Below are 17333 nucleotides of genomic sequence, written 5' to 3' on the forward strand. Positions count from 1 at the left end.
CTGGCCAACACAGTGAAACCCTGACTCTACTAAAAATACAAAACATTAGCTGGGCATGGTGGTGCACCCTGTAATCCCAGCTACTAGGGTGGCTGAGGCATGAGAATTGCTTGAACCTGGGAGGCGGAGGTTGCAGTGACCGGAAATCACGCCACTGCATTCCAGCCTGGGTGACAGAGTAAGACTCTATCTCAAAAAAAAAAAAAAAAAAAAGGAGATTTAGATCATTATGCACAATAATATATAAAACATTTTTAGCATCTCAGTGGATTGGGTAGGATAGGGATTTGGAAGATTTTGGAACAGGGAAAAGAGAAATACAAACAAAAGATTTTCTCAGCAGAGAAATCAATGGAGTCAGATGGTAGTGGACAGGCTCAAGGTCAGGAGCAGTGTCACTCAGTGTCCCTGGAGTAGCCCTTGGGCTCTCCTGCCCATATGCATTTGGTCATACTGACCCTCCCTTTCCTAAAGAGATTTGCCCATCGTTCTCCCACTCTCTCTTCTGTCCAAACTGACAAAGTCCACCTCCTCTACGAAGCCCTCCCCAGTTTACCCTACCTGTAAGTAATCTTGCCCTAGTACCTTACCTACTCGTTGCTTGTTTACTACTATCCCCATAGTAGAGGGAATAGTATTCCCTTAATACTACTATTGCCATAGTACCGTACCTACTCCTTGCTTGAGAGTTTAGTACTTGTTATCTTATAGAATGGATAAGAATCTCACCTATTAGGCTGCACATTCTTCATCGGTAGACATTGTGTTGTCTTTTTGTTTCATTTCACATCTCTTGCTCTCATTTAGAACTCTTAGCACAGTGACGAGTCAATCAACCACATGGTTCCATTTTCTCTTGGTTATCATAATTGTCAAAGAGGGCAATTATTCTGTTTTTCGTATTTTCTTTTTTTTGAATTGAGACATGTCGAAATTCAATGACTTAACAAAATGCCTGTGAATTTGTGGCTAAAACAATACTATTGTGTCGCAGATGTAGAGAGCTGGCAAAAGCTCGGCCAATAAGACGAACTTGCCAATTTCTCCTCTGGGCAACATCTCAGGCTTTTGTTTTCACTATGTTTTCATTTGCATTTAAAGAAAGAAAAGGGAGAGATTTTAATGAGGCACTTGACTCCCAGAGAGGGCAAACAGAAGACATGATGTGTCTTGCTGAGGTTTCTGTGTAGGGTGCCCAGTTGGCCTTCCTGGATAATGTGCAGCAAAGTCCTGTGTTTCCAAAGCACTCTTCTTTCAGGATATGGCCACAGTGATGAAGGTGGCAATGGGCATAATTTCTAACATTGTTCTGATGGAAGAAATTAAGGTTAGATACATCTGACTCCTTAAGGGACCATGCAGAGCTAGGATTCAGGCCTTTTAAACCCCACTCAATGGGTGTATGGCAGGGCTTTGAGAACCGTGACCAGGAAGAAAGTCTTTTCTCCTCCTATGAGAGGGACTAGGTGCCTAGTGAGAAACCCACATTTGCAATAATTGCCTTTCCTTAGAGACCACTTTAGCCATTGATTGGAGACCTCAGAGCTTTTGTAGCAATTATTAGTGTCTTCTCCAAAGAGATTTCTGTTGGAGCTGGGAGCCCACAGGAAGAGGCTGTTCCACAATCTCTGCTGTCCCTGCCTGGAATTGAACAAAAACCAGAGTGAAGAATACATCCTAATCAGATTTTGCAGATCTGGAAACAGAAAGAATAAAATGGCATCTTTGGCAGAAAAGAACTGACTAGAAGGATCTTGAGGATGGTAGGGTCCAGGGACTGACTTTCAGGCAGTGAAGTTATTATTGTCCCCATATTGATTCGCACATTGTGTGTGCATGTGTGTGAAGAATGCAAGAGGGAAGAGGACACTGTGGCTCCAGGAGATTTGCTTAGCATTATAACTGAGCAGGTCTGGGAGAGCAACCAGAACCATCCAGACCTCCTGATGCTCAGCACAATACTTTTGACCCTACACCCTTAGGATTTCTCCAAGCAGTGGGTGAGAAATGACCTTTTAGACATTAAGGAAAAATAGTGGACAAAGAGAGAAGAGTACCTGCCAGGTAAAGATGTGGAATTTAGGTGAAGAAACTGACCTGGTTTTCTTGGTTCCCGCTCCATTCAGATCACCGTATCCAATTTCCTTTAATTATCATTTTTTTTTCTAATAGTTCAGTCTGACACAAGCATAGCTGCCAAAGTCTTATGCTTTAAAGATGGTCCAATGTCCTTTCTATCCTGTTGCACTACAACTCTGCCAAAGAACTTACGGTTAGCTCAAAAGCCTCTATCAGTCTTCAGATATTAACAGACTGCAGAGCTGGTATTTATGTTTGTTTAATTAATGGAGGACACCTTCTGAGTAGGGGCTGTTGGAATAATCAGGCAATGCAGTGAAATCTTGTTATAAGCTAAACAGAGCTTCCGTGTACAGGTTTGTTCCTAATGGCAGTTCCACCACTTATGAGCCATGCAACCTTGGGAATGATACTTAAGCCCTTTCTTTCTCAGTTTCTTTATCTGTAAAATGAGGATAAGAAAAGTTCCTACCTCATGCAGTGGTTGCGGGGATTAAATGAGTTAATATTTAAAGCCTTTACCATGCGCTGAGCTCCAGGAGCACATGCTCTCACCAGGGAAGGAAGACAGGACAGAGCTTTCCTGTAGAAAGTGCGATTTGGGTTGAGGTTTGAAGGTAGGGTAAGAGCTGGCAAGGACTTGTTGGATGCAAAAGAGAAGGTGTTCTAGGCAGAAGGGGTTTGTCCTGCTGAAAGTGCAGAGATATAGGAGAACCTGGGGGAGATTAGAGAAGCCTTGAATAATTCAGTATGTCTGGAGAGAAGCATAAGAGGGTGAAGTGTGGCTGTGGGTATCAGGATTTAGAAGCAAGAAAGAAGCATGAAGAAATGAGCAGAGGAGATCTCACAGAGGGCCTTTCCAACATGTGGAGGAGTCTAAAAAATATCCCATCCTAGATTACAGTAATCTATTGCCTATTTCAAAATAGCTAGAGGCAAATAATTTGACTATTTCAAGCATTAAAAAGACAAATATTTAAGGTGGTGGACATCTAATTACTCTGATTTGATCTTTACAAATTATGTGGATGCATTAAATTATCACAAGGACCCTCCAAAATTATCCTGTCCATGATGGGCACCGTGGCAGGATTTTTAACAGGGGAATCAGATGTGATCAAATTAAAGTCTTAGAATTATCACTCTGACCACAGTGAGGAGGAATAATTTGCAAGAAGCAAATATATAGACAGGGAGAATAATTGGTTCCATGGCTGTTGTTCTAACCCAGGTGAGAGTTGAAGAGGACTTAATATCAGGGATGAGTTGTGGTCATGGAGAAAAAGGGACAGAGTCCTGACATGGATATCCCCATGGTAGGCAAGAGCCTATGTGTCAGCACTTAGTGGAGCAATAAGGAAGTTTTGGCTCAGAATGGCTGTCTGGCTTGCAGAGTTCACACAGCTACTTAGCAACAGAGGTGGGAGAATGTGCACCCCTTTTCTGAGAATGTTTACTTGTATCTGTTTTGTCAACATGCTAAGATGACTCTATGCCACAGGACTCCCTTGATGGGTCCTGAGTCTCTCTCTCTCTCTCTCTCTTTAGAGAGACAGCTCTCTCCTGTCTGCCTTCCCTGGTCAGAGCATATGCTCCTGGAGCTCAGCACATGGTAAAGGCTGAATATTTTCTCATTTTCTCATTCTCTCTCTCTCTCTCTCTCTCTCTCGGCTCTCACTCCGTCGCCCAGGCTGGAGTGCAGTGGTGCCATCTCGGCTCACTGCAGCTTTGACCTCCCAGGCTCAAATTATTCTTGTGCCTCATTCTCCTGAGTAGCTGGGATTACAGGTGCTTACCACCATGCATGGCTAATTTTTTTTTGCATTTTTAGTAGAGATGGGGTTTCACCATGTTGGCCAGGCTGGTCTTGAACTCCTGGGCTCAAGTGATCCGACTGCCTCGCCTCCCAAAGTGATGATATTACAGGTGTGAGCCACTGCGCCTGGCACACCTGGCATATTTTGTCCAGAGTACATGTTCAATAAGTGTAAACAAGAAATACAGGTAAATCCTATTTGCAGTTTCCTAAGTTGCTTCCCATTCTTCATGTCTCAGGGACCACTGGCATCATGGCAGAGATGAACCTCACCTTGGTGACCGAGTTCCTCCTTATTGCCTTCACTGAGAATCCTGAATGGGCACTCCATCTCTTCCTCTTGTTTTTATTTATGTATCTCATCACCTTATTGGGGAACTTAGGGATGATTATTCTGATCCGCATGGATCGCCGGCTCCACACTCCGATGTATTTCCTTCTGAATCACCTCGCTTTCATGGACATCTGCTACTCATCTGTCACTGTCCCCCAGACGCTGGCAGTGCTGCTGGAGCATGGAGCAGCTTTATCCTACACACGCTGCGCTGCCCAGTTCTTCCTGTTCACCTTCTTTGGTTCCATCGACTGCTACCTCTTGGCCCTCATGGCCTATGACCGCTACTTGGCTGTGTGCCAGCCCCTGCTTTATGTCACCATCATGACACAGCAGACCTGCTTGAGTCTTGTGGCTGGAGCTTATGTTGCTGGTCTCTTCAGTGCCTTGGTGCGGACAGTCTCAGCCTTCACTCTCTCCTTCTGTGGAACCAATGAGATTGACTTTATTTTCTGTGACCTCCCTCCTCTGTTAAAGCTGACCTGTGGGGAGAGCTACACTCAGGAAGTGGTGATTATTGTGTTCGCCATTTTTGTCATCCCTGCCTCCATGGTGGTGATCTTGGTGTCCTACCTGTTTATCATCGTGTCCATCATGAGGATCCCCTCTGCTGGAAGCTGGGCCAAGACCTTCTCCACCTGCACCTCCCACCTCACTGCTGTGTCACTCTTCTTTGGTACCCTCATCTTCATGTACCTGAGAGGTAACTCGGGCCAGTCTTTGGAGGAGAATCGGGTAGTGTCTGTGCTTTACACAGCAGTCATCCCCATGTTGAATCCTCTAATCTACAGCCTGAGGAACAAGGAAGTGAAGGAGTCCCTGAGAAAAATTCTCAATAGAGCCAAGTTGTCCTAACCATCTCCAAACTTGGAAAATCCCAAGAACCACCTACTCTGTAGTGTCAGCATTCTGGACGCTCACTATTTATAGCATGCTCAATGTTTAAATGAATATATTATGGTACTAGGTATAAAAAAGAACCAGAACTTTTAGCTCCAGGGAGAGGAAGGAAGACAAGGAAAAGTCAACCTGAAAAGAGATTGGAGTGGGAGTTTTGATTCCCAGGACAAGTGATAAAAGGATTTGAAATTAAATCCTGTGCAATCCAAATATGACACACCTCACCTGTCTGTGATTATAAGAGTAGTTTTTTTTGCAAAATTTTTAATGAAAGATTTTCATCGTATAGAAATGTTAAAAATAATGTGTAGTAAATTTCCTATACACAGTACTGAGATTGTGTAATTACTAATATTTGCTATCTTTACTTGGTTACATAGATGTAATCTATCCAGGAGTTTATTCATCAATCAATTCACTCATCAAACCACCTTTTTTTTTATTCATTTCAAGGTGAGTTACCGACATCAGCATTAGTACCCTTTACTTCTATGCACTTCAGAATTATATCATCACTTAGGATTCAATATTTAGATTACATTTATTTTTAATGATCAAACTATGGTCGTTTGATGATCCGGTTAGTAAAGCTGACCATGCTAAGGTATTCCTTCATATTCTGTTTGTAGGTCTCAAGAAGGCCTCACACAAACTTCTAAACAATGCCTACAATAACGTGTCAGTCAATTGCTATCACTTGGGGATATATGCCCTGTTCTTTTCTTCCCTATCTATTACAGCTGTCTCTCGTCATATGGCATGACTAAAAATCCACTTAGCAAAGTTATACCTTCCCACTGCCCATAATGGTGTGCTCAGTGTCTGTATCATAGACATTGACTCTCTGTGTTCTCAAAGCTTTTTTCCTCAGGGAGGCAGAACATTGCTGCATTCCACATGGGGATAGGCAGGAGGGTGGTCCTTGCCTATCCTGGGTCCGTACACTCTCCGGCAGCTCAGCCTGCATCCAAAGCCTCACAAAATCTGTCTGTTCTTGATCTTTACTTCTCTAATCACAGGGGACTTGTCTCAATCAAACCCAAGGCACTGGAAGAGAATAGGCCCCATCTATTAATCTTTTCTTCATTTAAACAAATTTTTATACCTGGAACTCAAACTTCTTTTCTGTCTCCTAGATTACAAAATAAATAAATAAATAAAACCCCCAAACCAAAACCAAAACAACAACAACAAACCCAGGATCCCCTGTATGTGAATGATGTAAACAATTGTGGAAGGGGAAAGGTGGGGAGAGGGTGACAGTATCTTACAAACCTAGGATGATTTTAAACTCAGCCAGACAAAAATGCTGTGTCAAACATGGAATTCCAGTTACAAGACTTTAAATGGGAAGAAGATATGTGAAAGGTGGGAGACTCAGCATGCAAGTAGCCAAAGGATATTCAATGGAAGGTTACTTATAGTAAAATAAAACACATCTGAATCTTTAAGGACCTTATGTTTATTCTAGAAGACAGGATATATTAAACTACATATTGTAATTTTCACAAGAAATATTTTATCCCTTTAATAGTTTTTTCTCTGGTTGTAGAAACCCAGGCTTAAAATTTATAGCTTCACTAAGAGGGATGGTTGATAAATAGTATATGTGTCAATTGTGTTACAGGTGGTGTAAAAAATATTAAAGAAATGTTAGAAAGCTTGAATCAGTGATATGAAATTCCCCCCTGGTTGTAAAAGACAATATTGCGTCTGTGTGAATAAAAGCAGTATACTAAGGAGTTATTTGCTCTCTTAGAATCTACCAGAAGTCGGGAAGTACACAATGAATGGGAAGGGGCTACTAAGAGAATAAGTTGCCAGGTAGAAGAAAAAAAAAATTAATGCCTCCTTCTGATTAAATTCTAAACAAGTATTTGCAGATTTATATTCAAGAAGGAAGAGCTAAGTGAAAAGACTGTAGGAACTAGTGGTCATGAAACCCCATGTTGTATATGGAACATTATCTACCTTTCCGTCTATAAATAGACCTCAGGAAAAGTTAAAAAATGCTTTCCATTTAGGTATGGAAGATGAGTCAGGGTTCAATTAGGACATTTTTAAGAAAAGTTGACAATAGGGAAGTTACCTGATTGTAAATGGGTGTCAATATTTTCTTACGTTCTGCTATATCTTGTGTTGAACTCATTCAAATAAAAAACCTGTGATTCTTTTAGTTCAGTTATTTTAATTCTGGAATGGAAATCCTACCATTTTTGACAACATGGATTTACCGAGAGGACATTATGCTAAGTTAAATAAGCAAGTCACAGAAGGACAAATATTGCATGATTTCACTTATATGAGGTGTCTAAAAATATTAGGTTGGTGCAAAACGAATTGCAGTTTTTGCCATTATTCTCAATGGCAAAACCTCAATACCTTTTGCACCAACCTAAGTCAAGCTCATAGAAGCAGAGAGCTGCATGGTGATTGTCTCAACTGGGGAGAGGAAGAAACAGGGGAATTGTTCAATCAGCATAAAGTTTCAGTTATGCAAGATGAGTAAGTTCTGGTCATCTGTTGTACAACATAATACCTATAGTTAACAATATATTGAATACTTTAAAATATGTTAAAAGAAAAGATCTCATGCTAAATAGTCTTACCACCAAAAGGCCAATCAAGCAACCAAACCCAAAATCACAAACCCAGAAAACAACAAAAAAGAAAACCCACAAAAGAACATTGGAAAATTTTTGGAGATGACAGATGTATGATATGTGTATATCCAAACTCACCAAAATATATATATTAAATAACTGTAAGTTTTTTATATAGCAATTATGCCTCAAGCTTTAAAAAATCTGCTTTTGGATATACATGCTTAAGGGAAATCCAGATTACTGAAACCAGGAAACACCATCTACTGGGATGTTTTGAATGTAGCTATAGTACCTAAAAGGAGAATAACAAGGTCTTCTGAAGAGAAACCTTGGACATCCAGCTCACATGGGAACAGCAATGGTAGCACCCATCTGCATCCTGCCTGGTCTCATGCCAGGCACTCAGCCCGGCTCCTCCCATTACCTTTCTCAAGTGTCTGCCAACACACGCTGCCCTTCAAGGAGAACTCCACTGTCAGGATCCAGGTCCTCAGGAGCTGTCAAAGAAGGGACTTGTTGGTAGCATGACTTTTCTAGTGGGCCTCAGGAGGGCCTCCCAGCCTTTTCTGCCCCAAACATGAATGAGATATTCTGGGGACCACACTACTTGGTACAAGAGGGGGAGAAGAAAAGCCACAGTTCTTCCCTGGTAAGTGCGAGTTGGCAGATATTACTTTATTTTGTTTGCAGTGGATATGAGCAATACAGCATGATTTTTGAGTCGCCAAGAATGAGCCCGAGTCCATCTTAAATCCTTATTCTTTGTTTAAATTTTCTTTGCTTTAAATTAGTCTTCCTGACCTTTCCTTGGAGACTATAGGATACGATAGGAAATGTTGGGTGGTGATGGTCCCCGGTCAGCTGAGTGTCCTTCCATAAAACAGTTTCCTTGTTGTGTATCTCAATTTCTCCATCTGAAAAATGGGGGAGCAGATTGATTAAGAGAATTATGAGTCCCTCTGTGGTCTCAGATTCTTTCTATCTAGGCTTCAGCCCTGTTAAATTTTAAATTATTTGAGAAGAGATTTCACATAAAGCATTGCCAGTCATCTCCTTCAGAAGGGAAATGTCTGAGACCTCTCTCAGAGCATGGGTTAAGATGGAGAGAGAGCACTTGAGAACCTGGAAACAGAATTATGGGAATGGCTAAGGCCAAGGAAGGTGGAGTGGCCAGAGACACATTTTCTGCATCTTACATTGGCCCTAGACGTCAGGCTTAAGCTTAAAAAATGATCAAGCAGCCATTGTCTTCCCAATGCCTTGTTCATGGCAGATAGGATGTAAACAGAAACTGTTTAGACTCTAGTGGCCAACATGCTTTTCACTCTGCCACCTGTTGCCTCCCTCAGCCACTGCTCAGCCAACATCTCTGTGGGGTTCTCTGAAGCACAGGTGCAGTGGGAATGTCTCTGATTCTTCTTACCGTTGTGTGGTAAAAATCTATTCTTTTGTGTTCCCAGAACAGCATTCTCTCTTATCTGGGAAAGACTCCATTCTTTACTCTAACCATACGGGTCATGCAAGTACTACATCTCCCTGTAGATCCCGTCTTCCTGGTCTTCACTGACTGGAAACTGATCAACATTGGGCCAATCCTGGTATCCCATTCTTTTGCCACATAACATCTGGGTTCTTCCTTGGGATTTTTTTTTAAGTTGGAACCTAAAAACGTGACTTTTCATCTTCTTTGTGGCAAAAAGCTAGAACATGTGAAGAGTAGAAACAACTAGTGGGTATTTTTTTCTACTTTGTTGAAAAAAAGAACATTGAGTCAGAAACAGTTCTAGACAATAGAGAAATTCTTGGTGTCATGGGAGTTGTTGGTCACAGTTGTGCCTGAGACTTAGCTGCATCCCTTCCTCCCCTCCCCATGGTTTTGAGAATCATGTAGTGAATTCATCTATGGATTCAAGTCATGTTACCTGCTGGGTTTCTGCCACTTGCAACTAAGAAATTCTCATTAAGAAACTCTCAGGGACTGTAAGTCATTCTTCCTTTGGGATTTCATTCTCCAAATCTGTAAAATGAGAAGGTGCACTGGATTCCAAAGTTCCTTCTGGCTTCATCATTCTGGAAAATTCAGACACAAAGGCTCTGAAAACACTTGGAGAAATCTTATAGGGGAAGCAATGGAGGACACTTACCTCAGGATTGCATACCTCTGAGAGGATTTGGAGGAAGCACAGATATGCATAGAACTGAATTAAGGTTAATGCACTTAATTATTTGGTCATCTTTATTTGAGGCCCCTTCTATATTTAAGAGCAATAAGGGATCACTGTGTAAAGTGCTGATTAACCAGTTTGGCATTAAAAAGTCACAGACTGGGAATCAAATTAACTACTGATGTAATCATTAAACATCTTCCTATTTGGAAGCCTCAGCCTGTTCATCTGTGAATTGAAAAGCCTGGGTTATTTGACCTCTAATTCCCCCTTCAGTTCCAGCATCTTATCAGAGCCTAAAAAAAATTCTGCAGTTCTACAATATGTAAAGTGAGGGCAGGGACACCAATGATGAATTGAGAGGGGAACGTTTGCAGTAGGATAAGTGCTTCGAAAGTCCTTCTAAAGTGAATTTATAGGCACTAGGTGTTCCTCAGCCTTCAATTGGCATGAGATCCACCTAAGTCTGGATGGAAGAAGATAGTGAAGATGAATTTCGGGGCAAGAGCTGAAGATACGTCCTCCTTACCTATGTCCTAGTTCCTCCAGGCCACAAGTCATGACTTCTTGGCTATAAGGAACACTTAAAGTAGTTCAAGAAAAGATCTTTTTGGAAGAAGAGAGGATTATCCCTTGAAATAAAGTCATCTTGGGTCTTTTTCTGATCCAATCGGCTATGGTTAGAAAGGTAAGTCCAGCCCTTCACCAGTGGCCATGGTGATACTTCGTAGGAGGAGCGAGGGCCTGGTCGAGTGCCCCAAGAATTTCCTACCACAATCTATTCACTTTGAGACTTAGGTCTCATCTGTTAGCTGAGTTCCCTTCTTCCTAAAAAGCTACAAGGTAAATACAGACACAGAAGGAAGAACCCCTCAATTATTCCCAGACGTGGAGTTCAGAGACATCTTCATGAGGGTTAGCAATATGCTATAGGAATTAGGAGTGTGCCTTCCGGAGACAGACCACATGGGTTAAACTCTAGCTCTGCCACTTACTGTGGGATTATTGGTGGTCTACTTCAACAATCCATGCCTAAATTTTCTCATCTCCTTGAAATGAAGATAATAATAGTACCTAGTTCATGAAATTGTTTTGTGGATTAAATGAATCTATGTATCTATCATCTACCTGTCTATTAATCTATCTATCTATCTCTATCTATTTATCTATCTCTCTCTATTTTCTATCAATCATCTACCTATTTATTATCTATCATCCATTTATCATCTATCATCTATCTATGTACCTAATCTACCTAATCATATATCTGTGAATCTGTCTACTATCAATTGTATCTATCATCTGATTTATCATCATCTATCATCTCTTAGAAGAGTGAATTGGCATAGAGTAAGCAGCTAAGTTGGTCTTTGCTGTTGGATTTTCCTGTTGGATTTTCCTTCCCAAATTCTGCTCAGATCTATAGCTCTTAGAAAAAAAAATCTAAACCTCTTTTACTTCAGTTTTATAGGCTCTAATACTCACAATATATGAAATTTCAATCTATACTCTGAGATTCATTTTGCTTCTCTTCTGGGACTGGCCAAACAGTGACTGAACCATCTTAATACTCATTCTGATAGTGTTTTTTCTAATTAAAAATTTTAATTGACAAATAATAATTGTGTTTACATATTTATAGGGTACAATGTAATTTTTTAGTCTATGTATGCATTATAGAATGATTCAGTGAAGCCACTTAAATAAGCCAGTTGTTTTAAGTTTGACTATGGCTTCCTGAAAGCAGGGTCTTGTTGGCCTCACAGTCTATTTCATATGGGGTAGCAATGAGGGGGTTGCTGTAATTAGATAGTAGAACTGCAGGAGCTCAGCCATTGGATCCACTTCACAATCAAAGAGAGAGACATTCTTTAAAGGGCAGGGTGGTTTCCTCTTCCGCAGTTCCTGAGGGATCCGCCTGGAATGATGTTGCTCCCCCAGACTCCCTTCTAATTCTTTTCCCAGTAGGAGTGATTGCTCCTGGGGGAGTCAGTCGGAGACTTCAAGGAGCCAGATCCTGAGATGAGTCATCAGGAGATGCTATTTCTTGGAACAATTACTACTTTGCTGTTTGGCATTTGGACAGTTCCTGAGCCTCTTTAGAGCTGTACTGCCTAAGGAGCATCCTTCCCTTGGAACTCTAGTTCTGTATGATGCTAATGGAAAAGAAGTTCTGTGCTCAAATTCTTCTGGGAAATGGTGGATTAGGAAAAAGGTGATGAGGTTTCCTTTTTTATTTTTATTTTTATTTAACTTTTAAGATCAGGGGTACATGTACAGGTTTGTTACAAAGATAAACTTGTGTCATGGGGGTTTGTTGTACAGATTATTTCATCACCCAGGTATTAAGCCTAATGGGTAATAACCTGTTAGTTGTTTTTCCTGATCCTCTCCCTCCTCCCACCTTCCACCCTCCAATAGGCCCCGGTGTGTGTTGTTCCCCTCTATGTGTTCATGTATTCTCATCATTTAGCTCCCACTTATAAGTGAGAATATGTGGTATTTGTTTTTCTGTTCCTGTGTTAGTTTGCCAAGGTTTCTTAATTATAGGATTTTGTAGACCCTTTAATATGCTAATATGTAATGTGATTTTCCATGTGAAGAATATAGTATTCAGTGGTCTCCAGATTTATGAGAAGAGTGAACATATTTTCCTGGAACGTCTACCTGTGACACCTGGGGAAAGGTAAGGCCTTCAAAGTAGAAGACTTCCGGTATGGTTCTCAAATCTGCTACAGGTTATAATCACCAGGGAATTTACGAAAATTACTGTGTTCGGCTCCTACACTCAGGCATTCTGATTCACTTGTTAAGGGGTATAATCGGGGCCTCAGAAATTGCTTCCCAGGTAATTCTAATGTTCAGTGAAGCTTGAGAACCACTGCCCTGGGGTCCTTTTGCCTAGCGCCATATTCCAGATCAACTGAGCACTGACCTGGTCCAAGTCATTGTTTTGCTGCCAAGAAGCTCCGGAGTCCTTTCTGTATCTAGGTTTTTAAAATTTGTAAGACAGGGAAACATCACATTCACCCTATCTCATGTCTCCTGTGAGGAAGAAAGGCACTGATAGGACTTTGGAGAAATCATACTTTGCAAGAACATGTCTTTATCATTTTACTTTAGTTTATGGCAGGACATACAGAGGGGCAGGCAGGCCTAGAGGTCCCAATCCCAAGACATTGTTGCCACAATTTTTGGAGATTTACTGTATGGAAATCCACTGGTATGCCTCTTCATAATGTAGATACTGCTCCCATGGCAGATGTACTGCATCTGCATCGATCTATGGAGGTGGGGCACTGCTATTCACATTTTAAACAAATTCTTTGGATAAATTCTTATGCGCACTGAAGTTTGAAAAGTAGTGCTATAGTGGAGGGGTTGGTTACCATCAAGAATTTGCTCAGCTTGCCTGGTGGAAGTCTGTTCACAGCCCGCCCACTCTGGCCTCTCCAACATTTTATCTTATGACTCCCCACCTGCACCATTCTGTGCTTCTGCCAAATGGTGAACTTTCGAAGTCATCAATTACAGCATGTTTTGGCAATGGGGAGCAAAAGCGTATGCTTATTAAAGCCTCCTTTGGGGATCAATTCATAGCTGGCTGGGGTGGCATTGGGTAAAACCCCTGAAAAAACTCCCAACTGAGATATAGGAAACCTTCAAAGAAGTACATTTCTTTTGGCACAAGGCAGGAAGAAGACAAGACTAGGAACCTTGCTGAGGGATGGGGTTTGGAAGTTTGAAATTCAAGAGAAACTTTCAAAGATATTAATTAGACACCTTGTTAGGAAGTCATATGAAGATAAATCACCTTCCTCTGGAGAATCACCTCGGGAACCAATTAGGATGTGATGCTGGGACAGCGAATATAAGAAGCACATCAGCAAGGTTTCATGCTAGATTGGAAGCTCAGGGAGAAAGTCTGGTCCCCTAGTCTTGTTATCTCAAAGTAAGTCTAAAAAAAATCTAAGGAAACACTAGCGTCAGGGATATATTGCTTTGTCAAGGGGTAGAGGAAAGAGAGAGACTCCTAGAAGTGAGAATAAAACACAGAAGTATTGGAAGTGACCCCATCTCATCAGGTTGCTATGATTATGGGGATATCTGCAATTTTGTTTATGGGAAGGGAACAAAGACAAGGTAATTGAAGCCCAGAGAGGAAATATGACTTGCCCAGGGTCTTACATGCAGTGTGGGTAAACTAGAAGCCAGGTGTCCTTTGGATTGGCAGGTGATGGGCAGACAACACACGAAACAAAAGAGGAGGGCATTAGCAAAGTAGAATTCAGATGAGGACAGTTTGTGTCCAGCTCATGACTTTCAGATCTAATTTGTTTTCTTTGTTATTCTCCTTAATGGATCAGCTCAGTATTGGTCTGGCTGCCGGTACATCAGGTATTCAAACACTATGGAAGCCCTCCTTTACAGCCCTGTTCTAGAACTCCACTAAGAACCCCCAAATTTATTAACCTGAATTCCTCCAACAGCACTCAGACAACACCAGACTACAAAAATATTTCTGCTTTCAAATTTGGATGCTGTTTATTTTCAAGCTACTGTTTTTATTAGGGGCTTTGAGAATGACCAAACAAGGTTTATGGAGCTTTGTTAGGTGCCTAAAAAAACTTACGTTTGCTCTTTTGATTTCAAGGTTAACATTTGAGTATGTGTTTATGTACACCCTTAATAAGCCAGTCAACTCTAATTAGGGTAACAGTTGTTTGTTAAACTTTCATGTTGTTAGACTGAGAATAGTAATATTCCTACAAGCAGAGCCCATTGCTGATTGCTAATAGATATTTTTGTTTATATGTTATTGTTAAGAGAATATAAATTTTCCTTCCTTAAAACATTCATTTAAAATTTTAAATAGCCGCCTTATATATGTGGAGTGCTTTTAGCTTTCCAATGTGCAATGTGCTTTTGCCTCTGTTTTAACCTATGCATTAACCTTATCTCATAAGCAGGGTGAGCATTATGATCCCCTTTTGGCAGAGGAGGAAATTGAGGTTCAGAGAGGTTAAGTGCCTTGTGTAAGATCAAACAACTAATTGGGGACAGTTGCAAATACAAGTGCTGACTTGTAAGTCTGGGAACCACTTGCTCTCTGTTCTTTCTATGATAGAAGCATTCATCACTCTTTATCTTCTGGTACAGTGAGTGAGCTCTCTATCTGTCTATATCTATCTTTGACTGAAAAGTGTGTTGAAGTTGAGTGCCAACATGTAAGACATTCAATTTAAAGCTTTGTTACTTGAAATCATTTGAACTTCTCTTGAGGTGTCCCCTCCTCTGGCTCTTGTCTTAGCCGTTGCAGGTGAACCACTGGATGGATGGCTGAAAGGAATTACACCGTAGTGACGGAGTTCTTCCTTACTGCATTTACTGAACGTCTCCAGTGGAGGGTTCCTCTCTTCCTCGTATTTTTGAGTTTCTATCTTGCCACTACATTAGGGAACACAGGCATGATCCTTCTGATCCGCGGAGATCGTCGGCTCCACATCCCAATGTACTTCTTCCTCAGCCACCTTTCCTTGGTGGACGTCTGCTACGCGTCCACCATCATCCCTCAGATGCTGGCTGTGCTGTGGCAGAATGGCACAACCGTCTCCCAGGCTCGCTGTGCAGCTCAGTTCTTCCTCTTCACCTTCTTTGCCTCCATCGACTGCTACCTCCTGGCCATCATGGCCTATGACCGCTACGCGGCCGTGTGCCAGCCCCTGCTTTATGTCACCACCATGACCGAGAAGGCCTGCTGGGGTTTAGTCACTGGGGCTTACGTTGCTGGTTTTATCAGTGCCTTTGTTCGAACGGTCACAGCCTTCACTCTCTCCTTTTGTGGAAACAATGAGATCAACTTCATTTTCTGTGACCTCCCTCCTCTATTAAAACTCTCCTGTGGGGACAGCTACACTCAGGAAGTGGTGATTATTGTGTTTGCTGTTTTTGTCATGCCTGTCTGTATCTTGGTGATCTTGGTGTCCTACCTGTTTATCATCATGGCCATCCTGCAGATCCGCTCTGCTGGAGGCTGGGCCAAGACCTTCTCCACCTGCGCCTCCCACCTCACTGCCGTGGCTCTTTTCTTTGGCACCCTCATCTTCATGTACCTGCGAGACAACACAGGCCAGTCCTCTGAGGGAGACCGAGTGGTGTCTGTGCTCTACACCGTGGTGACCCCAATGCTGAATCCCCTTATCTATAGCCTGAGAAACAAGGAGGTAAAAGAGGCCGTTAGGAAAGCCCTGAGCAAATCAAAGGCTTCTTGAAGACCCTAAATGGACCCCTGTGAAATATATCATTCTTTAGTTTCCCCATCTTTTCTGTCTTTTCTCAATAGCACCTTCTGGAGAGGTTTCCCAGGTAACCCTATGCAAAATCGCACCTGAACTCCCCATCTCCACTTTCTGATTTATTATTCTGTGTATTCACCATCTGACATATTAGATGTTTTATGTGTTTGACATTTTCTAGTGCTCACAACTAGAAAGTAAGCAACATGAGAGCAATTTTTTTTAAAAAATCTGAGCTTCATTTCTGTATGTCCAGTTCCTAGTATAGCACCTAGCACGTGAAAGGCACTCAATAAATATTTGAACCTCAGGTTCCAGTGTCTGCTTTTAAGTTGTAACTTCTTCAGTCATCAGTTTTCTCATCTGTCAAGTAGATTTATCTACCTTATAGGACTGTGGTTTTGAGGATCTAATGTATAAATGGACAAGGATTGCCTCTGTCTTATTCGCTAGTATCTGCAGAACGCAGTGCATTGCCTGACACAATAAATACTTGATGAGTGAAGCAAGAATATTTGGAAAATTATAAAGCAGTCTACAAATACAACTACTGTTTTGATCCGAAGGGATTTTCCAAATTTCGTCATTTATCCATTTATTCTTTCTTTTTTTTTGTTGTCTTCTTGTTTCTGTGATTTTTTGAATAACAATAAGGAAAACTGTAATAATAATAATAATAACAACAAGTTACACTTATTAGGCATTATTATCTTCCAGGACTTAACAATAAGCTTGCTATAGGAATTATTTGATTTAATTTACGGGACATCCCTATGAGGTAGGTTCTATTATTATCTCTGCTTTTTAGGTAAGTGAGGCACTTGAGGCTTAGAGATATTGAGTAATAGTGTCAAGGTCGGCAAGCAAGTAGTTGGGTGAGGCTTCTACCCAGCTAGGCCTGAGCTCCTATCTGACATGCACACTGTTGCTAGCTGTAATCTATTGCCTACTCTATATAATCCCTCAACCAGAATTTATTGTTATTGCAGTTTTCTTTTTCCTTTCATCTGGTGAAGAAAAGGTAAAAGTCCAATCTGTTGGTGTAGATGGCAGTCAACAACATTCATTTTATAGCCCCTATGTGCTAGTATTGTATAATGTGACTTTGTGTATATGTGTGTGTGTGTATAGTTGTGC

General features: G+C 41.3%; 2 protein-coding genes across 2 annotated transcripts; both read left to right on the forward strand.

Annotated features, from left to right (window-relative positions):
* The first annotated feature begins 3944 nt into the window (after positions 1 to 3944).
* LOC101006367 (olfactory receptor 9Q1) lies at positions 3945 to 6270 on the forward strand. Its single transcript, XM_003909813.4, has one exon. The coding sequence runs from the start codon at positions 4149 to 4151 to the stop codon at positions 5082 to 5084; it is 936 nt and encodes a 311-aa protein (XP_003909862.2). The 5' UTR covers positions 3945 to 4148; the 3' UTR covers positions 5085 to 6270.
* An 8517-nt stretch (positions 6271 to 14787) lies between these two features.
* Positions 14788 to 17039, forward strand: LOC101006018 (olfactory receptor 9Q2). The gene has a single exon (XM_021925718.2). The coding sequence runs from the start codon at positions 15237 to 15239 to the stop codon at positions 16170 to 16172; it is 936 nt and encodes a 311-aa protein (XP_021781410.2). The 5' UTR covers positions 14788 to 15236; the 3' UTR covers positions 16173 to 17039.
* The last annotated feature ends 294 nt before the right edge of the window (positions 17040 to 17333 follow it).

Source organism: Papio anubis, chromosome 12 (genome assembly GCF_008728515.1).
Source record: "Papio anubis isolate 15944 chromosome 12, Panubis1.0, whole genome shotgun sequence".
NCBI classification, from domain to species: domain Eukaryota; kingdom Metazoa; phylum Chordata; class Mammalia; order Primates; family Cercopithecidae; genus Papio; species Papio anubis.